Source organism: Barbus barbus (genome assembly GCF_936440315.1).
Source record: "Barbus barbus genome assembly, chromosome: 18".
NCBI lineage: Eukaryota > Metazoa > Chordata > Actinopteri > Cypriniformes > Cyprinidae > Barbus > Barbus barbus.
Window position 1 is genome coordinate 15,999,142 of NC_136746.1, and position 20,466 is coordinate 16,019,607.

General features: G+C 36.0%; 4 protein-coding genes across 4 annotated transcripts; 3 read left to right on the forward strand and 1 right to left on the reverse strand.

The window, feature by feature from the left end:
• The first annotated feature begins 450 nt into the window (after window positions 1-450).
• On the forward strand, window positions 451-2,832 carry pdcd2 (programmed cell death 2). The gene is made up of 6 exons (XM_079440153.1): window positions 451-843; window positions 1,225-1,464; window positions 1,549-1,692; window positions 1,777-1,877; window positions 1,969-2,082; window positions 2,585-2,832. Exons 1-6 carry the CDS (start codon window positions 528-530, stop codon window positions 2,747-2,749), a joined length of 1,080 nt encoding a protein of 359 aa, XP_079296279.1. The 5' UTR covers window positions 451-527; the 3' UTR covers window positions 2,750-2,832.
• A 92-nt stretch (window positions 2,833-2,924) lies between these two features.
• On the reverse strand, window positions 2,925-7,284 carry tbp (TATA box binding protein). Its single transcript, XM_079440156.1, has 8 exons — window positions 7,173-7,284; window positions 6,528-6,657; window positions 5,581-5,912; window positions 5,281-5,368; window positions 5,009-5,100; window positions 4,729-4,896; window positions 4,363-4,457; window positions 2,925-4,253 (listed from the first exon to the last, which is right to left on the reverse strand). Exons 2-8 carry the CDS (start codon window positions 6,579-6,581, stop codon window positions 4,174-4,176), a joined length of 909 nt encoding a protein of 302 aa, XP_079296282.1. The 5' UTR covers window positions 6,582-6,657; window positions 7,173-7,284; the 3' UTR covers window positions 2,925-4,173.
• Window positions 7,285-7,559: 275 nt separating this feature from the next.
• LOC306884364 (N(4)-(Beta-N-acetylglucosaminyl)-L-asparaginase) lies at window positions 7,560-11,464 on the forward strand. Its single transcript, XM_079440157.1, has 10 exons — window positions 7,560-7,729; window positions 9,046-9,184; window positions 9,337-9,493; window positions 9,642-9,690; window positions 9,875-9,913; window positions 10,136-10,224; window positions 10,370-10,385; window positions 10,547-10,614; window positions 10,961-11,065; window positions 11,222-11,464. Exons 1-10 carry the CDS (start codon window positions 7,621-7,623, stop codon window positions 11,330-11,332), a joined length of 882 nt encoding a protein of 293 aa, XP_079296283.1. The 5' UTR covers window positions 7,560-7,620; the 3' UTR covers window positions 11,333-11,464.
• Window positions 11,465-11,570: 106 nt separating this feature from the next.
• LOC306884369 (ras-related protein Rab-1A) lies at window positions 11,571-19,894 on the forward strand. The gene is made up of 6 exons (XM_079440164.1): window positions 11,571-11,939; window positions 16,617-16,689; window positions 16,906-17,001; window positions 17,591-17,686; window positions 17,819-17,950; window positions 18,617-19,894. Exons 1-6 carry the CDS (start codon window positions 11,926-11,928, stop codon window positions 18,812-18,814), a joined length of 609 nt encoding a protein of 202 aa, XP_079296290.1. The 5' UTR covers window positions 11,571-11,925; the 3' UTR covers window positions 18,815-19,894.
• Window positions 19,895-20,466: the final 572 nt, after the last annotated feature.

Below are 20,466 nucleotides of genomic sequence, written 5' to 3' on the forward strand. Positions count from 1 at the left end.
CCAGCAGTGAAATGTAGGTATTTGTTTTTTTATTTGTTATCAGTGAGGATGTCCTTGAAATTCAAAATGGTTAAAGTGCATATATATTTGTGTCCTTTGAACAATATTTACATTTGAGTGTTTATTAGGCCTAGGCCTACACACACACACACACACACACACATATATATATATATATATATATATATATATATAAGACAAAGTAATTGGACCAAAGGGGAGCGTGGAGTTTTTACGCCATCTATTGGACAAATGCTGAAACAGGTTTAAATTCCCCCAAGAACAAAATATTTCTATATACTTTAAAATGCTTTTACTCTAATAGTAAATATTAATGTAAACTAGTAAGTGTTAATTTATATAACATTAAGGAGTTTTATCTACATTATGTGTGTTTTAGTGCACTGGCTTCTTATGTGGAACGTTAGTCGCAGATCTTGTTTCACCCGAGCCTCAGTTTCAGATGAACAGACACACGCACATGATTCAGAAACACATAGCTTTATATGCACGTGAGCGTTTGACAGATGGCTGCAAATACAGTGAAAGAATCCAAAACAAACCTTGAGGTTGTGTTGGGCTTCTTAGAGGAGGCAGAATCATGGCAGCTTCTTAGTAACCAGTTTCCAAGTAAAGTCGGAGGGAGACCAGCGTGGTTGAGCCAAGTGGATTTGCCAACTGTGTCTGAGTTACAGTGTGATGAATGTAAACTTCCAACGGTGTTTCTAATGCAGGTCTACGCACCAATAACGGAATATGATCGATGTTTTCACAGAACACTGTTTGTGTTCTGCTGCAAGACACCAGCTTGCTATACGCGAAATGATAACAAGTGCTTTAAAGGTAATTTATAAGCTGTCATATTTTGAATAGAGCCTACTAATGTTTTTATGTATTAATATTTTAATGATATATTTACCTATTTATTTAAAGATTTATTAAAGTGATAGTTCACCTCAGAATTTTCTTTTTTTTTTACTAAGACGCTCCAAACCCCTTTGACTTTTTTCCTGTGGAACATGAAAATAAGATATTTTGAAGAATGTTGGTAAGTACAATGGAAGTCAATAAGAACCGAAACTGTTTGGTTCCCAACATTCTTCAGATGGTCTACTTTTATTTTCCACAGAATAAAGTCAGTCGGTTTAATCGTGGCTCTTAATACAAGCCTCTCTATAACATAGGCATAAAGTCACAGTATTCTGTACAATCCCCCATTCCCAGTGTTTAGATGCCAGCTGCCAAGGAAAAACGATTTTTACCCCTTTGATCCTCCTCCTAATGAGAAGCCAGAGCACCTAGTGAATAATCATCAGGTTCTGGGCTCTGGGGTCAAACTGTGCAGGCTGTGTGGTTGTCTGGGACAGAAAGCCTGCTCTAGATGTCACTCTGTCACATACTGCTGTAAAGAGCATCAGACCATAGACTGGAAACACCGACACAAGAAAGAATGTTCAAATGAGGGTAAGTAAATGTAGGACATGTTGTGCATTATTTCAGTCAAGATCTTATGTTAGCTTTAATCTATATGCATATCTGAATCCACAGCTTCTCAAAGCTCTGAGGAGCTCAGTTCATTTCTGTTTCCTGAGTGGGAGCTGATTACAGACCCGGAAGAGCTTCCAGCAAAAGATGAGGAACTCCATGAAGCCCACAGTCTGGATCAGGAGAGCATGACATGCTTAAATAATGGTACACATTTCAGATCAGATTTGGTAGCTTGATATTTCCATATCTTGTCAAGGAGTAACTTACAGTGTTTATTTACGCTCTCAGGTTTGGAGGACAGTGAACTAGAAAGTATGGCCCTTCATGAAACACAAGACTCTAAAGTGTTTCAGAAGTTCAAGAAGCGCATTGCTAATGAACCACAACAGGTCAGTTACAAAGTCACGGCCAGAAGAGCAAATGTTGGCCATGGCTTTTGTGTGGTTCAACAGCTGTGTGATTTTTATATGTATTTTTTAGGTTTTGCGGTATTGCAAAGCAGGATCTCCTCTTTGGGTGTCAGCTGAACATGTGCCACGTGAGGAGGATGTTCCAGAATGTCCATGTGGTGCAAAACGTCTGTTTGAATTTCAGGTAACGTAAAGTATGTTAAATATAAAGAGCACATAGTCATGCATACACTACTGTTCAAAATTTAGGGTCGGTAAGATTTGTTTTGAAAGAACAAGGATGTATTGAATTGATCAAGACAATGTTACAAGATTTCTGGAAAAAAAAAAAAAAAAAAAAAAAAGCGTTAGGTTACACAACGGTTTTCAACATTTATAATAAGAAATATTTATTAAGCAGCAAATCAGCATTAGAATGACTTCTGAAGGATCACATGACACTGAAGAGTAATGACTGCTGAAAATTCAGCTCTGCCATCACATGAATAAAATACATTTTAAAATGTATTAAAATGGGAAACTTTTTAAATTGTCATTTCACAGCATTTCTTTTTTTTTTTGTCAAGTAAATGCATCCCTGGTAATAAGAGACATAAAACATTTTTAAAATCTTACCGACCCCAAAGTCAGTCATAAATGGCATTAGATGAATGCATTGCACTGTTTGGTGTCACTGTCTATTTCAGATCATGCCTCAGTTACTTAATCACCTCAAAGTGGATACGACAGATGCCAGCATAGACTGGGGGACAGTGGCCATCTACACATGTGCTGACAGCTGTGACCAAGGCACCAAATATTCTGCCGAGTTCACCTGGAAACAAGACTTTTCAGGAGATCAAGCAGTGTAGAATTGGTCTGGTCAAATGAACTATAATTCCGACTATTAATATGCATGAAAAACCACATTTATACTATTAAAGAAATGTAAATGAAAAAGGCATTGGTTATTTTAAGGCACTGACATACACCATTTCTTTTCCTAAATAAAATTAAGAGGTCTTCACAGGTATTACCAAACATTTAGGCAGTTCAGACATATCCATTAATATTTATTTTTTGATTTGGCAAGGATGCATTAAATTGATCAAAAGTGACAGTAAAGACTTACTGTTGCTGAAGATTCAAGTAAATGCTGTTCTTTTAAACTTTTCCTTCATCTAAGAATCAAATCTACATTAATGTATCATGGTTTCCACAGAAATATTAAGCAGTACAGCCGTTTTCAACACTGATCATTTTTCTTTAGCAGCAAATCAACATAGAATGATTTCTGAAGGATCACGTGACACTGAAGACTGGAGTAATGGCTCCTGAAAATTTAGTGTTGCCATCACAGGAATAAATTACACTTTAAAATATTGAAATAGAAAACAGTTCTTTTAAATTTTAGTATTTCACAGAATTACTGTTTAACTGTATTTTTGATTAGATATATGCAGCCTTGATACAACCATTTCTGGTTTAGTGTAGTTCTGATATGAAATCCAAAATGATCTCACACACTAATACCGAATCTCCTCAAAGTCCTTTCTGTTGTAAAAACTGTCATAACACTACTGAAGTAAGAATCTCATTATAAAAAAAATAATAAATACAAGGAGGTAATACTTTACAATACAGTGATAGACTGAAGTTGGCAAACATAATTTATTTGCATTCAGTGTAGCAAAGTAAATTAGTTATGTAGACGAAAGTTAAATTACGATGTCAGTGCTTTACATGGGGCTATTGGGAGACCTACAGTCATCATACAATGAAATGGCAATTAAATCATTAGATCTGTCAACCAATCTCATTTGAAAACTGTAACTTAAAAGGCCAAATCTACATGTTGACTTCAACAAACTTGTATAACCTAAAATGCACTCCTCCAACCAAAAGAGTTCCCTTGCACTGATCAACATCGGCATTGCTTGCAACAGACTGATTCTTCTCACTGACAGACAATCAGTAATGCAATAATACATAAAACCTGCTAATAAAGGGAATGTGTAAAAGTATGAAATGAACATTAACATCATGATAGAACCATAAAAGAATTTAAAACATTAAAATGTTTGGACATAGTTAAAACAGTGTTTTGAAAACCAAATGGCAGGTGAAAAACATTAAAAAATAAAAGCATTTTTCACCCTCAAATCTGTTCACTTTCTGAGTGAAGAAAATGTGTCCTTCATATTTATAGGCTTACAAAAGTAAATAAAACTGAGTATGTCACCCCAGACATACCGGTGGGATCAGGAAGTAATTCACCAGCGATAACAGAACAAGATTACGTAGTCTTCCTGAATCCTTTCAGGATAGGGTATATATTCTCAAATGCTTCGTAAATTTCTCCTCTAACCTTTGCACCTGAAAATAAAGGAATTTATTCATTATGCAACTTCAGTATCTCACACACAATATCATTCTAGAACTGCATGGTACGGTTTTACCATTTTAAATACTATAACAACCTCACCTGTAAGTACAACTTTTCCTGAAACGAATATTAAAAGGACGATTCTGGGTTTGATCATTCTGTAGATTAATCCCGGAAATAACTCTGGTTCATAGCTGCGGAAAAAGCATCAGCAGCATATTAGTGTTGTAGTTTTTCCATCTCACAGTCAGAATGCTGCTCACACTTGAACAAAAGGGGTTCAGGGGATTGCAAATACATTAGTGTAATAGTAAAATACACCCTCAATTAATTAACATAAGTGGTACAAACAGTAACATTGCAGAAAATCAATTTATTCTGAACAAATAAGGCACACAAAAGTACTCAATTTAGTTTGGGATGTGCTATATAAACAATATTAATAATAAATAAAACAAGACAAACCTGCTAAACTGCTGGTGTGTAAGCACCAGGCCCTCTAATCGGATGGGAAACTTGACGTCGCAGCTACCGACCATGTTCTGAATTTTGAAGTCCAAGAATTTGGCAGGAAAACCCAACTTCTGCACCACTCTGGCATATTTTCTGGCTGCCAATCGGGACTGTTCCTCACTGCAGAAGTAAGTGCACACAAAAAAGGCAAACTCACACACTGCTGTTTGTTCTACAAGTTTGTGTGAGAGGAAGAAAATGACAGCAACAAGTCCGCAGATGGCATTTGTACCTTTTTGCTCCTGTGCACACCATCTTTCCTGAGCTGAAGATGAGCGCTGTTGTTCTGGGTTCTCGTATTCTCATGATGACGGCAGCAAAACGCTGAAAGGGTTATTGATGGATATTTGTTTTAAATCAAAATGGATGTTTTTGCCAAAATAGACATTGCATAGTATCTACTTGTGATCTACTTGAACTGTAATCTTTGCAAAAGGTCAAAAAATACAAAAAAGGAAATAAAATCAAACAATGCTTATTTTAACCAATTAAAACTAGTCTTACCTTTGGATTATATTCAGCATTTCTGGCTCGAAGTGCTATCGTCTTCAAGTCAAGTTTGCACCCCAAGTTTACAGTAGAGACAATATTCCTTAAAAACAAAGTTTAATATACTTTATTTTTCTTGAACATAATACATAGTAATTGTAGGTTGTAGATAAAGCTGATGATATGATCATCTCAGATATGTTTAGAACAGCTCAAAAACATTTTATCTGAAAGTCAATCAACAATGTTTTTGACAGGATTGCGAGGTGATGACAGCTAAAAAAAAAAAAAAAAAAAAAAAAAAAAAAAACTCACTGTAACTGAGGGACGATGCCAGAGCTCTCTGAAGCCGGTGTGGCAGGAGTGATGGGGGTCATAGGGGTGAGAGGTGTGGTATAAAGTGGCGTGTTGCCTGGCAGTGCCGTTGTGGTGGAGACCTGTGAGTGGTAGAGCTGCGGTGTCTGGCCTGAACCTCCCACCATCCCACCCTGCTGTTGTGAGGCTGCCTGTTGTTGCTGTTGCTGCTGCTGTCGCTGCTGCTCCTCCAGGAGGGACAAGCTGTTGGTGTTCTGCACTGGCTGCGGTGTAAGACCCGTGCCGTAAGGCATCATGGGACTGAAAATGGGCGGGCCAGGCGTCATGGCTCCCTTTGAATAGATGCGAGGGGACAGTTAACTTTATGCGCTGATGCACTGAAAGAGTTTTAATTAAAATATCTGTATTATGTGCAGGCTGGAATATACTACATGTCTTCTGCACAGATTTACAGTGTGGAAGAGTCAGAGATCAGAGTCTTCAGATCGGAGTTGGCAGATTTCACAGAAAATTAAATAGTTTACAAATTGTTTTTGTTGGCGGCTTTAGACTTTGATGCCATCCAGTCAGAGGATATCAAGTATGTTTGATATTTTGAGCCAATTTTAGAACACAATAACTACAAAAATAAGATGAAGTAAATTAATTTACAATAAATGTAAAAGTTCTATACTGTGCTAACAGACAAATAATGTAGCCTAATTAAAGCTAAATATTTTCCAAATAATAATACAGACATCATAACAATATGAACTTTTTGTAGTATAATGCGGTGCTTTATACAAAAAACTATTCAGGTGACATTTAATTTTCTACAATTGGGGTCCCTTGCACCAGGACATTAATATTTGGATTTCCGTTTGTGTATGATGCCTGATTTGTTTAGACTTTAAAAGCAGTGTAGTGTATTCCAGTGTATTATGCTTCCTCAGCACTGCATTACTTACCTGCGGAGATGCCAGCCCTTGAGGGAAAGGAGGTAGGCTGTTGTTCTGCTCCATACTGACAGGTTATGAAGCAAAACAACCAAGTAGTGATTTCAGGACTGGCTTGAAGAATCCAATAGCTCCAAAAGACCTGTGGTGAAAAACAACAAAAAAACAATTTAACAAACATACTTTCACACAACTGCATAGCACTACGTCTTCCCAGAAACTTGCGTGCGTTGTAGACATAAATGGATCTGTGCATATCTAAAAGGGGGGACATAACTGATTGGTTCGGTTGTAAAACGAAGACGGAATGTAAATTTTAAATTAATTTACAGAACATATAAAACGTGTCAATGTACACACCAAGAGTAGGGTAGAGGGAAATGCTGATGCTATTTGCACTGCAGTGTGGCTCTACGGAAATTCAAATCAATGTTATATCACAAACAACGCAATTTAACATAATTCACATTCAACAGAAAGTGACGCCAGAGCTGACTAATGATCACGTATCAGAGTAAATTGATGCCTGGCGCAGAATGAAGCCGTGGCTAGTTTGTGGAGCTAATCTATTCGTTACAAACTCAAACTACACAAATAACAGCTCTCTCTGCCGATATAGTGTAATGGATCGTATATGAAAAAAACGTCCAAACAAACCGTTAATTTGCAGAACCGCTCAGGCTGCCAATGAGTTCGTGCAGAATACTTCCAGAATCCAGAAGCGCAGGGAGCGCGCAAAACATGAGATTTCACAACAACTTCCGCCGACTTTAATAATGCGCTTCCGGTGCATTATGGGTTCACATCACTTGTTTACACTATTTTATATTCATGGATATTAATTTAAATAGCACCGGGGAAAAAAAGTTAAAATAAGAAAATCACTAAATTTTTCAAAAAATAAAATAATTAAAAATTCTATATTATATGATTATTTTGTCTCTCTCCCATGTCCATTAAAAATCTTGTCACTTTCAATTATCGCCCTGACTTTTATTTTGAAATTGTGTTTTGACAATCTTCGGGCTTACACTTAAACTTTTACAAAAGAGGCAAACGAAATCTTTCCCATACATAAATACATGTTTTAATGCACTGATGTCAAATGGCAGCTGTGGGGACATGGTCTTTCTCTCGTCCTGCAGTGGAGAGAATGAGATGTATGCTGCTAGCTGGACAAAATGCTACAGATGTTGTAGAAACAGCAATGGCAGGTACATATTTAAATAGACATCTGTTTGTACTCTTCATCAATCAACTACGTGAAGATTTTATTATTTAAAGGTGGTTGAAAAATACAGTACTGTTAACCCATTTAATCCCAAATTTTTTCCAGACATGAAAATAGCCAAATGATGTGTCATTAGTAACCCTTTGAAATAATCAATAATTATTTTTTGAATTGTTTTGGGAAAAGTGTGTGAAAAATTGTGTTTTATGTTCGGTCACAATAGTGACCGGTGGGATTTGGAGAGTACTGAAATCACATATTTCTGCAGTCATAAAAATTTTTATATATCTTAGCTCAGCTATTTTAAACTGTTTGATCACATTCTAGGGTTAAGGTCATTGCACACTTTAAAAGTGTCATTGCAGAGACCTTTACTCTTATGCATAAAAAAACCTTATGCAACACTGATAGGAACAGAGATAAAAAAACAAATTCAACCATCACTGCATTTCAAAACTGTTACTTTTTTCTAAAATATAACATCAAATTTTTATTTTTATTTGAGTATTACAACATCATTGTAAAATTTTTCTAACATTTGAATTTTTAATTTAGTTTTGTCATTGCAACATTTTATTGTCATTTTCACTAGCAACTGCCATTGGATTATATTGTCAAATAAAGTTCACCATTATCCCACCGGTCACTATTGTGACCATCAACATATTTACTCACTCTATGACCACACTCAACAAAACTGAATATATGCAAATGCATACATTAATACTAGACACCCTATAGATAATGTGTACCAAAAATCTTTGTCATATCTTTATGTTAACATACTTTACTAGCCTTTCGTTTTGGAGCTTTGATGCAGTTATCATCATCTCAAGGTGCAAACAGGAAATAAACTGCTCTGGTCATATGACAATTTGCACTAATCCTGTGAAACTGCACATATTTAATTGAGACCCTTTATTTGTTCCATATTTGCAGGAAGTGCACTAAAACATCAGTCGGTACGGTTTGTAGAGCTTTATAAATGAAAAACGTTTTTACAGTCACTATTGTGACCGGTGGGGTTAATAAATGAGGGATGTGTACATGAAACGAAATACTCACTATTCTTACTACCTTTACAGTTCCCTTTTTTTTCATATTAATCCCAAGACTATGTTTGTTAAAGTAAGCAGACTTTGTTTAATTAAGAGGTTTACTGGAAGTGTTGAAATGTATTTATTAAGTGTGTACAACATTGTAATGAAATAGTTTTCTATATTATGGTATCTTTCTTTTATAAACCACAAAAATGCATCTATGTATTTCTGATTAATAATAAGAGGCATATTTTCTTAGAGGTGGAAGATGATGTAGACACTGGACGGCACATTGTTGGCAGAGGAGGATATCCAAATTTCAAGGGAGTGGTTGAATGTGATGCTGCAATTATGGAAGGTGTGCCAGGGAGATTTGGGGCAGTGGCTGCACTTCGAGGGTACAAGAAAAAAAGCCTTGATTATCTTATCCAGTGGAATTTCTTACATGTAACAAAATGCTTTCGTTTGTCATGCACTGTTTGTGGAAAAGAAGAGGATTCCATGCCAACTGGCCTTGAACCATCTTGTATGCTTGTGCTTTCATTGCTAGAATTGCACAGCCATGCCGTGTAGCTCGCAAAGTAATGGAGAAGAGTCCTCACAGCTTGCTTGTTGGAGATGGAGCAGAAGCATTTGCTCAGGAATTGGGTTTTACATCTGAACCCAATGCCAATATGCTTTCCGACCATTCAGCTACTGCTTACCAGGTATTCATCCACACACACTCACACATACACGGTGTATTATACATGCAGATGATGTTTCTTCCACGTTGTTATTTCAATCCCTAGAAAGAACACATATGTGCTAATTAATTTTAATGACATTTTTCTGTTTTTTAATATATTCCAAAAGGAATACCTTGAAAAACATAAACCTGTTAGAGGTGGGCATGATACAATAGGTAAGAGATTAATATATTGTGAAAGCTTTCTCAATGAGTAAACCAAATGGTGGTTGTGAATTTGGCAGACAAAATATTTGTTCAACCAAGTATGGCCTAATGTAATAAAATATGACAGTAACATTTAGCACACAATTTTTTGATTATGCATTTTGTGATGACTTAATTTAGTTTACTTTTTCAGGTCTTATAGCTCTTGATCTAAGTGGTAACATAACAGTAGGTAAGGTTGAAAATGTTTACATTTCCTATTCTCTGAAATAAACTTTATTTCTAAAAAATATTGTTCTGATGTAGTACATGTTCATATTTAACTATTCGACCATGATACAATATCGATATGAGTCTAATAATACAGATTTGACATTTGCCAAGTATTTACGTATAAATTCTATTATTTTACAACAAACATTTGTATGTGCCTAAATGTACACATATTGTGCAGGAGTTTCCACATCAGGAGCTCCCTTCAAATCACCAGGGCGGGTGGGAGATTCTCCACTTCCAGGCTGTGGTCTATACGCTGACCATACAGTAAGTTGTGCAGCTTTATAGGTAATTTAATAAGCTTTGCAGGGCTTTTATCATTCAGCTCATAGCCTATTTCTGTACTATCAAATTATATTAATTTGTACAAGTATGACAAGTTTCTTTTCAACATTGTTCCCTGTATTTTCAGGTGGGTGCCGCAGCAGGTAATTTTTATTTTTTTTACATTGCATCTGAGCTTTTTCTTGTACAAATTAATTGTTTCTCAGTAAATATCACACTGTACATGCAGTATATATTTCCTTTGGAGACTTCACACTTTACACTTGGAGAATATACCTACTATATGTATTCCTTCTGTCCACAGCTACAGGTGATGGAGACAAAATCATGTGCTTCTGCCCAAGCTTTCATGTTGTGCAGCTGATGAGACAAGTATGTAATACTGATTTGGTATAAATTATAACCTTGGATAAATATTAATTTGTGTATTATTTATTTCAGTGATAATATATAGGATAATGTCCAAATGTGTCAAAATGTGAAGGTGTAATCTGCATTCAAACACATTTTCTGCAGTCAAGCACATTTTGTACACAGTGGTATTTCATGTTAAATTCTATGAGGATCTGGCTGTGTATCGTGACGTGTGTTTTTGACAATAGAGGTGACATAAAGTGAAGGTGGTCAATGAAAATCTCATTAAGCCATTAGAAAAATGTTTGTGTTGTAGTAAATTAGATCTGGCTCACATTTCTCTCATCTTTTGTCTGCTATCAAGGGCTCATCTCCTAATGAAGCCTGTCATGCTGTGCTTGCCGACATACAGAGGAGAATAGGTGGCGATAAATGCTTTGAAATTGGGCTTATTTCTTTGAATATGAAGGTAAACACTGTATTTCCTGACCTCAATATAATAAATATTTCTTGTATGCTGTTTGAACTTGCACATTTGTTTTGTTTTGTTTTTTAATATAAAAATGTCATTTTAGCAGCTGATTCAAGTTTCAATCGGCCTAATTGAAATATGGTCTTCTCCTAGGGAGAGGTCGGAGCTGCATCTTCAGTGGAATTTCCACACACATTCTGGAACCAAGGGTTGAGTTCGGTGGAGGAGCTAGTCAATAACCAACAGAAATCCATAAATGTTTAGTTTCTACTCATGAAGTATGTGGTTGGTCATAAAACGTTATTGCTTTTGACATTTGTGTTAACCTTTCAATTCTTTGTATGAAAACCACTTTGTTCATTATTCTCATAATCAATAAAAAATGTATCTGGTGGGTCACGGTCTTCTTTTTTGACACACACTCACATTAGCCAATGCCACGTTTCACAAATTACGTAATATTTTACCCTTCATGATAGGGGGCAGGAGTGCGGCAGTCCTCAGCGTGAACGATTCAATTTACTGTGAACTCATCGTGAACGTTTAATAAATAGATGTGGGTATTGTAGTTCTTTCTACGGAGATTTTCCGTTCGGGCAGGCCAGATGATTTCCGAATTAAACTACAACATCCGCACAGGTCATGAAGACGACATTGCCTACGCAATCTGTTTAAGGAGTTCCTATTTCCTGGTTGAAGAGACAGCCATTTTGGGTTTCAACCGACTAGCCTCTGCGGCAGTAGCTAGCCAGCTAGTTACTTTTTAATCGGGGGAAAGGTTATTGTTTCTAGTCTACCTTCACGCCGCGGAGTTGTTTTGTTAGAAGACAAACGGTTTTCACAGTGTCCTGTCCACGATGAATCCCGAATAGTAAGTGGTTGAGTTATTACACGGCTTGTTTGTCGTTACTGAGCTCATAATTTACCTGTAGCTACTTTTGACAGACAGAGGCAATGATGAGTAGCTGTGTGTTTAATCTTACCAGCAGCTAATATCACTGTATTTTATCTGTTTCACTTAGTCAAAGCCGGAAAGCAACTTGATTTTAAAGACCAGTATTTTTAACACAGCATTCTTTAAAGAGGTTTATTTTTGTTTTGTTGTTTGTTGTATAGCGGAGCTCAGCCGGTTTTAATATTCATCCGCGTTACATTTATGACAAGTAGAGCTTATTAGTTAGTCATACCACACCTTTAACACTTAGTATAGTGTAATATTTTCATCTCAAGCTATTAAAACACGTGTTATCTGTCAGGCTTCATCTGAAATTAATATGAAAGCTAGCTGATGTAAGCTAACGTCTTCAGATCGCCTTTCACTTACTTTTGAAACCGCTTGACGAGCTGGTGAAGTAACTTAGATAAATAACTGATTAAGTATCGTTAACGTGGTTTGGTAACCTGCTGCTGACCCCTTAATTTGTTCAAATAGAGGCTTGCGTTTTAACGTTAAGTAGCTAGTTCAAAAAGCATGTCAGTATCAGGAAGGTGGTCTTGCAAATTACTAGTGAGTAACCAGTCATTCGCGTTCATTTATGTGCTAAAACACCTTTTAAAGTTTATAAAGTAATTTGCGATCTTTTATTCATGTGTTTTATCAAGTGGGTTTGCTGCATATAGAAATATAGTCACGTACCTTGTTGTTTAACACTACATTTTTAATCACAGGTTTATAATTACTGTACACTTGGACACTAAACTTAAATGTATAAGTTAAAGTCAGGGTTTTTCTGTCTGCTGCTTAGAAATAAAAGATGGTTTAGCAAGATTACATGCATAATAGCCACATTTCCACAGCACCAGTTGGATTTGTGCTATCTTTATTTCCTTCTCAGTATTTTATTTACATAATCTTAAAAGGTATTTGTTGCCATGTTTCCTGCGTTCATTGGCACTGAATTATGAGGTTTCTACACTCCTTTTTAAATATCTGAATGTGCATATGTCAAGCATGTCTCAAGGAACTGAAGTGCCCATCCCTTCCTCTATTGTGTGGTAGTCATGTGTAGGTCACATGCCAAATGACAAGCTTCACGCTTCATTGCAACTATCACTAGACTGAGTGTTAAAGCAACTCTGCTACTTAATGGACTTCGTATCAGCTGTTGCTTGTATTTTAAGGGTGAAATATGTTTTTTCAAAGTGGCGGGCTATTGCAATGATAGTAGTTTAGAGGTTAACACTCATTAGCAGTTTCTCTTTCGGTTCTTCACATGATTTGTATCAAAAATGAGTGGCTTCCTGAGAGAACATGGATAGTGATTTTGTTTTTAGAAAGACTGCTAGTCAGAAGTCATGACAAGTTTTTAACATCCATGTTACCCAACTTAAGATCTGCATGTTTAAACAAGACATGCTTAGCTGAAGACACTTATACTACACCTTCGTATTCTGTTTGATAGAAATCAGAAACCAGTGTATAAACAGAGGGTCTTTAATGCAGTTTTTTGTGTAGCGGGTCTCTACACAGGAGTGTTTGTTGCAGTCAGTCTAACAAGGAGAGCATGACTTGAATTCAGTTTAGTGGGCAGGAAGGAGATGAAAACACACTGTTCTGCGATGAGCTGGTCGATGAGCGGGTCTTGACCAGGCCGATCCACTGAATTTCCTTCTTATGGTCTTTTCTTACTAGGGCATGTAGAATAGGGACAGAGGATTTAGCACAACAGGCAAAAGTCCCTCTCTGTGGAATGCTTAATCAGCTTACTCAAGTTTCCCGACCTCAGAGGTGCTCAAGCACATTGTTTCTATTGACCAAACATTTTATTTTCTGCATGCAAAAGTGGACCAGTGACTAATTTACACTGTTTAACTGAGTTACATCAGACAGTGGTCTTACAGTGCTGGAAAGCAAGGGTCTGACCTGTTTCTCATGTTGCAGGGAGATTTTAATGACCTCATTCCTAATGTACATCTAGAAAATAATGTGTAATATGCTTTTACTTACTTACTTACTTTTGTCATTTAGCAGACGCTTTTGTCCAAAGCGACTTACAAATAAGAAAAAGTAACTAAAACTAAAAAGTTACAACTCTATAAATACTATCTACCCACATATTTAAGAAAATAAAGAAATTAAATAAAATTGACATGCATATAACAACATTTCAATAATAAACAGCTCAATGAAAAAATTAAATAAAAAGCGATAATACTGTCCCTTGCCGGTGTCCCTGCCCGGTGGAGTCGCACGGTAGAGTCGATGGTCTTTACACTCTTTCATATGCAGTGAAAGAATAACAGTTGGGTTCATGCCAGAGATGGCAAAAGTACACACATCCTTTACTCAAGTAGAAGTATAGATACTCATGTTTAAAAATACTCTGGGAAAAGTAGAAGTACTGACTACACTTATTTAATCAAGTTAAAGAAGTATGGGCTCTGACATGTACTTAAGTAGAAAGTACCCATTACTACCACCTGTTTTAGCGTCATGCTGGTAACTGAACCCCTCATGTCATATTGACACATTAATACAAAATAACTTACATTTAATATTTAATATTGTTAGCTAATGAACGTATCATGACTGAACAACCACCATGTAGAACAGGTTCAGGACTGGGACAAAATTTCAGGCAAGGAAATCTCACACTCATCCAGGCCATCCCATACACCCACAACAAAATCTGAAACCACGGATAACCCTTTTTTTTTTTTTTTTTTTTTTTTTTTTTTTGGCCATCACATTTAAAAAAAGGTTTAAAACCTTAGGCTGGGGCCATGAAAAATAATTAAAGGTTCTCTATCGAACTGCACCTTCACTTCTATTTTCCTTTTCAGTCTTTACATTTTCCATTATATCTCCCTACATCTCACTTTGTGTGTTTACTTTTTTCACTAATTTTCTTGTTCCTTTCACTTTTCCTATCATCCATCTACGGTTATGAACAGAACTGTCTCCACCTTGTTGCAAAACAACCACCTCATTCTATTCTGTTTGCAATAACATAACTTTATTTTAGTTCAATTTAAAGTATCACATTATGACCATGTGTTGTTGTTCTATCTTATAATGACTTAAATACTATAGATTTAACAAAACTATAAATTGCCTTTTTTAAATTGCCTGAATGTCAAAATTAGTACAATAATAACACCCTGACAATATCTTTAAAGAAAAATCCTAACACTGTACATGTTATTGCATTATCATGAGTCATATTTTTTCTCTTACCAAAATTAACCATGGTTTATTACAGTAAAAAATTATTTTGTCAGATTGATTACAATCAGTTTTAATTTACAACCATAGTTTTACTACACATTTCATGGTTAGACTATGGTTAGTGTAGCAAAACCATGGTTAATTTGTTGTTACCATGGTTTAACTAGTAACCATGGTTTTTGGTTTTGAGTTTTTGTAAGGGTTGTGTTGTTATCTGCCCGAGCTCCCTCTAAACGTATTATAAAACAATATTTTATAACATTTGTCTGTTAAGTTACTAGATAATGATGTTCTTTATCATACAGTATTTTGAGTGATGATGGTAATTTAGTTTAGTTTACAGTAGACTGTTATTAATCATTGGCTGCTACTGCTAAGAGTTGCCAGCTGTTTAATTCTTAACCAAGTAAACAAACACACAACTACAGCCTATTTACAAATGAAACTGACCCGCACTTAAAGCAATGAACAGGTCAGTAGTTTTGCCTCTCTGATCCACTCCATTCTCGAGTCTCTTGCATTGATTACTCCGATAGAAACCTTTTACCAGAGACGCGGCACGCACGCGAGCCGAATCGCGCTGCCAGTCAAGACTAACCGATTCATGATGTAGGCTATTATAGATTTGTTATCAAATGGTGATCCATCAAAACTAAAGTAACGAGCCTAGTTTGAAAATGTAAGAAGTAGAAAGTACAGATATTTGTGTAAAAATGTCAGGAGTAAAAGTAAAAAGTAGTCAGAAAATTAAATAGTGAAGTAAAGTACAGATACCAGAAAAATCTACTTTTTTGTATTTGTACTTCGTTACTTCCCATCTCTGCTTCATGCTTGGTGTTTTGAGATGTAGGGCCAACTGCCTGTATCAATAAAACTGGTACACTCATTCAAAAGTAATTTTTGAAAGAAATTAATACTTTTATTCAGCAAGCATGCGTTAAAAAGTGACAGTAAAGACTTCTATTCATCAAAGAATCCTGAAAAAAATTAATCATGGTTTGTACATGTATCTAAATATTAAGCTGTGCAACTGTTTTTAAAATTGTTAATAACAAGAAATGTTTCTTCACCAAATCGGCAGAAATCTTTCCAATATGAATGCTGAAGACTAGAATATTAGTTGCTGAAAATTCAGCTTTGTCATCGCAGGAATTAGTTACATTTTAAAACAATAAAATCAAAAAGTTTTAAATTGTAATATTTCACATTACTTTTACTGTATTTTTGATCAAATAAATGTAGTCTCGGTGAGACTTCTTTCAAAAGTATTGTCAATACCAAAATTTGTACAGTAACGTTTATTTCACACAACCGCACTGTCAAAAATTGGTAGACAAATATTGACTGTCTAATGTTTTGTTACTCTTTCTCTTCATACAGTGACTATTTATTCAAGCTGCTCTTGATTGGTGACTCTGGTGTTGGAAAGTCTTGCCTTCTTCTCCGATTTGCAGTAAGTAGGCTATAGGTTTTCCTGCATTTGCTGTCATGGAGACATCATTTTTGCAGAGGTTAAATAATCAGCTGTCTTTATTTGTGTACAAAATAAATGTGCATACTAAAAGACTTGTATCACATTTATATGGAATTGATATTTTACTTCAAAGCACTGGAGGGAGAGATTTGACTACTGAAACGTCTAATTCACCTGCTGTTTTGCTTCTTTCAGGATGACACATACACAGAAAGCTACATTAGCACTATCGGTGTGGACTTTAAAATAAGAACTATAGAATTAGACGGAAAGACCATCAAACTTCAAATCGTAAGTTCCTCTGTCCTGTAATGAAATTAATGTTTGTGTATAAGATTGGATGAACGGAGTATACAAGCATGTGATTGAAGAAAAGTGAACGCTTGGTGTTTAGATGGTATTGTTTTAACTGTTTAGAAACATCATCAGCAAGAGCAGAGTTATGTCAGTGTTCATCATGAAGAATTTACTTGATCTTTTGATGTAAATTGTCAGAGAGGGACCTTTTTCTTCTACTATTGAATAGGCCTGGGTTAACAATATTGAGTACTTCATTTTGATAAACAATAAATAAATCAATTCTTAAATCTATATGTGTGAGCAAAAAGGAGTTACTTCTGATAAAAAAAACAACAACCCAAGTCTCAGCTTTGAAATTGTCAATTTTATCACAAAAGAGTTGTTAATTTTATCCTCTAATGTACTATTTAGGGGTTCCCCTGTATAGGCCTAGCTTACAGCATTAGCTAAGAGAATCAAGTTTATTTGTGGAATCTGTGTCAGTACGCAGCCCTACTATTGAAGTATTATAAAAATAGTATTTTTCTGAGCCTATTTTTGCATTTGATTCATGCGTCATATTATTCCTTCTTTCTTACAGTGGGATACAGCAGGGCAGGAGAGGTTTCGCACAATCACATCCAGTTACTACAGAGGAGCACATGGCATTATTGTAGTCTATGATGTCACAGATCAGGTGAGCTCATCCAAACCTTCAGCAAATGTCATTATTTCACTATAGACACCTGTGAAAATACCTCAAAATAAGGGTTTTCATTTTTGCTCTACTGTATTTGTTTTAACTTTTTTTTTTTTTTTATGCCCTCAGGAGTCCTTCAATAATGTTAAACAGTGGCTACAGGAGATTGACCGCTACGCCAGTGAAAATGTTAACAAGTTATTGGTTGGCAACAAGTGTGACTTAACTACAAAAAAAGTGGTGGACTACACAACGGCAAAGGTAATATTGCTTCGTATTACTTAACTTATTCCACTATTATTATGGCTCCGTTTCAAAACCTAGTGTCAGACTGATTTGGAATGTTATACATGGGCAGTGAGAAAGTGCATAGGATACTTTTGATTTCAGTAGATATAGCATGTTGATACGCTAATGACTTAATGCTGTAATTAACAAAAAAATATAGAATGCACACTTCAGTAAAAATTTGAAATCTTACCTTAAATATTTCACTACTGAATGAATTATATTTTTGATTGACACTTTTTTCATTTTGTCTGACATTTTAGAGCTCATAAGGCATTCTGGGATTGCCTTCACTATAAAGGATGCATGTGCTGCTGCCTGTCTTATAGAATGTGTCAGGAGCAGTTTTATTTTAGTATTATTTCTATATATCATTCTATTTTTATTTTTTTTTAAATCTATATTTTTGCATTTACATTAGTTGCCAAAGCAAACTCACTTTTTTTTATGCAAGTTTTTATTTTAGTGAACAAAATTATTTTTTTTAATAGTTTTAGTTGTGATTGACACCACTGCTTTAAATTTCTGCATATATAGGCAGCTAACTAGGTTTTGGAGCAAAGCCTGTGTGTACATAAGATTTGCAATTGTTCACTTTTCCAGCGTTTTTACGGAAAGAATGGCTTGGTTTATCTCTAGGAATTTGCTGATTCCCTTGGCATTCCTTTCTTGGAAACTAGCGCTAAGAACGCCACCAATGTGGAGCAGGCCTTCATGACCATGGCTGCTGAGATCAAGAAGAGAATGGGCCCCGGAGCCACAGCTGGAGGCGCTGAGAAGTCTAACGTGAAGATCCAGAGCACTCCGGTGAAGTCTGCGTCTGGAGGCTGCTGCTGAGGCCCCCTCGACCCCCCCCTCACCTCGGCCCCTGGATCTTGGAGCAAGAGCCCCCACAATAGGAGAAAGAAAGGGGAATAGATGATTTGTTATGGAGCAAAGAGTGAATATGGAGAATAGAAAGAATAAAAGAGAGCGTGAAACAGGCAACAATTTAAATTACCCAAGTTGTACTGTGTGTAGCCGCACTACCAAAAACATTCAAAAATCTGCTGCCCCCCTCCCTTCCCTTGCTTTTCAGAAACTAAAACCGATGAGAGGTCTGAGATTTGGTAACGGTCAGTCCCCTTCACCGCTGCTGTCTATCAGGGGCTGCTTTTAACCAACCCCACCCCAAAAAAGGATGGATTTCATTTTCACTCAACGATTTTAAATCCTCTGTGTGCAGATTTCTAAGAATAATGTGTTTATTTATCTCACTGCATTCCTACTGCAGGGCTGGTCTGTTGTCAAAATTCAATGACATTTTCTTTTTCTGTCCTTTCTTTTCTTACTTTATTCTTACTTGTTGATTATTTTATTGTTTATATTTGCATGTGTAGGTTTCTGTCCCCACAGATTGTTTGCCAGTCTGTTGAGATCAACCGGGCAGTGGTGGTTCACAGTCCTACATCTGTTTAGTAAAATATATGTACATATACACTATGTATGTGTATATATATATATATATATATATATGTATGTAAGATCTGAATTGACAGCTCTGTAGAGTTACATACATGATTCTAATAGTTTTACCTTCTTTTGCATTTAAGTTGTGGCTGCAGACTCTTGTAGTTTTGTTGCACGATGTGTAACAAGTTAACAAAAATAGAAATAAGTATTGTACGACCATACTGTACAATATCAGTATGTCTGTGATAATTGGTTGGACATGTAGACACCCTTTGTTTTATTTATTCAACATTTATATGCAAATATATTGTTCCATTAATATACAATCTCTTGATATTGGCCATTTACCTGCGGAATACATTGAAAGCAACAATCTCACAATTGCATATGTGACTCAAACACTATGTTCTCTTTTTCATAATAAAGGCAAATGAATTCATTTTTTGAATGAACTCGGGAACCGTTCATGTCTAGTTTATAATTTTGTGCAGTTTTAGATGTTTCACATATTCCATGTAGGGACATGTATGTAGGATTAAAGCACCCCAAAAGCAGTTCATTCATATTATTTACATACTAATACAGTATTTATTAATATTTTGAATTAGCTTTAATATTACTAGTTTTCATTTTAGTGTAAGTTTTAAGTGCTTTTTGTCAATTTTATTGGATTTAAAATTTTTATTAAACGTTAATTTCCTGATGATACGAGGGGCAACTTTTTGAACAATTTTGCCATCAATGGGCGAGCATTTGAGAGACAGGGTCCATTCTGGGGAAGTCGTGGCCTAATGGTTAGAGAGTTGGACTCGTAATCCAAAGGTTGCGGGTTCAAGTCTCGGGCTGAATACCATGATTGAAGTGCCCTTGAGCAAGGCACTGAACCCCCAACTGCTCCCGGGCACTGCAACATAAATGGCTACTCTGGGTGTGTGTCCACGGTGTGTGTTCACTGCTGTGTGTGTGTGTGTGCACTTTGGATGGGTTAAAATGCAGAGCACGAATTCCGAGTATGTGTGACCATACTTGGCCGTATG

What these genes read in the sequence shown, in the direction of transcription:
- pdcd2 (XM_079440153.1), top strand. Translation starts at nt 528, where the DNA reads ATGGCTGCAAATACAGTGAAAGAATCCAAAACAAACCTTGAGGTTGTG. An exon ending in CATGACATGCTTAAATAATG is followed by an intron (nt 1,693 to 1,776) that starts GTACACATTTCA and finishes TTACGCTCTCAG; the next exon opens with GTTTGGAGGACAGTGAACTA. An exon ending in TTGCTAATGAACCACAACAG is followed by an intron (nt 1,878 to 1,968) that starts GTCAGTTACAAA and finishes TGTATTTTTTAG; the next exon opens with GTTTTGCGGTATTGCAAAGC.
- tbp (XM_079440156.1), bottom strand. Translation starts at nt 6,581, where the DNA reads ATGGAGCAGAACAACAGCCTACCTCCTTTCCCTCAAGGGCTGGCATCT. An exon ending in AAGGGCTGGCATCTCCGCAG is followed by an intron (nt 5,913 to 6,527) that starts GTAAGTAATGCA and finishes ATCTATTCAAAG; the next exon opens with GGAGCCATGACGCCTGGCCC. An exon ending in GGCATCGTCCCTCAGTTACA is followed by an intron (nt 5,369 to 5,580) that starts GTGAGTTTTTTT and finishes TTTGTTTTTAAG; the next exon opens with GAATATTGTCTCTACTGTAA.
- LOC306884364 (XM_079440157.1), top strand. Translation starts at nt 7,621, where the DNA reads ATGGCAGCTGTGGGGACATGGTCTTTCTCTCGTCCTGCAGTGGAGAGA. An exon ending in AGGTGGGCATGATACAATAG is followed by an intron (nt 9,691 to 9,874) that starts GTAAGAGATTAA and finishes TTACTTTTTCAG; the next exon opens with GTCTTATAGCTCTTGATCTA. An exon ending in TTATTTCTTTGAATATGAAG is followed by an intron (nt 11,066 to 11,221) that starts GTAAACACTGTA and finishes GTCTTCTCCTAG; the next exon opens with GGAGAGGTCGGAGCTGCATC.
- LOC306884369 (XM_079440164.1), top strand. An exon ending in AGACCATCAAACTTCAAATC is followed by an intron (nt 17,002 to 17,590) that starts GTAAGTTCCTCT and finishes TCTTTCTTACAG; the next exon opens with TGGGATACAGCAGGGCAGGA. An exon ending in TGGACTACACAACGGCAAAG is followed by an intron (nt 17,951 to 18,616) that starts GTAATATTGCTT and finishes GTTTATCTCTAG; the next exon opens with GAATTTGCTGATTCCCTTGG.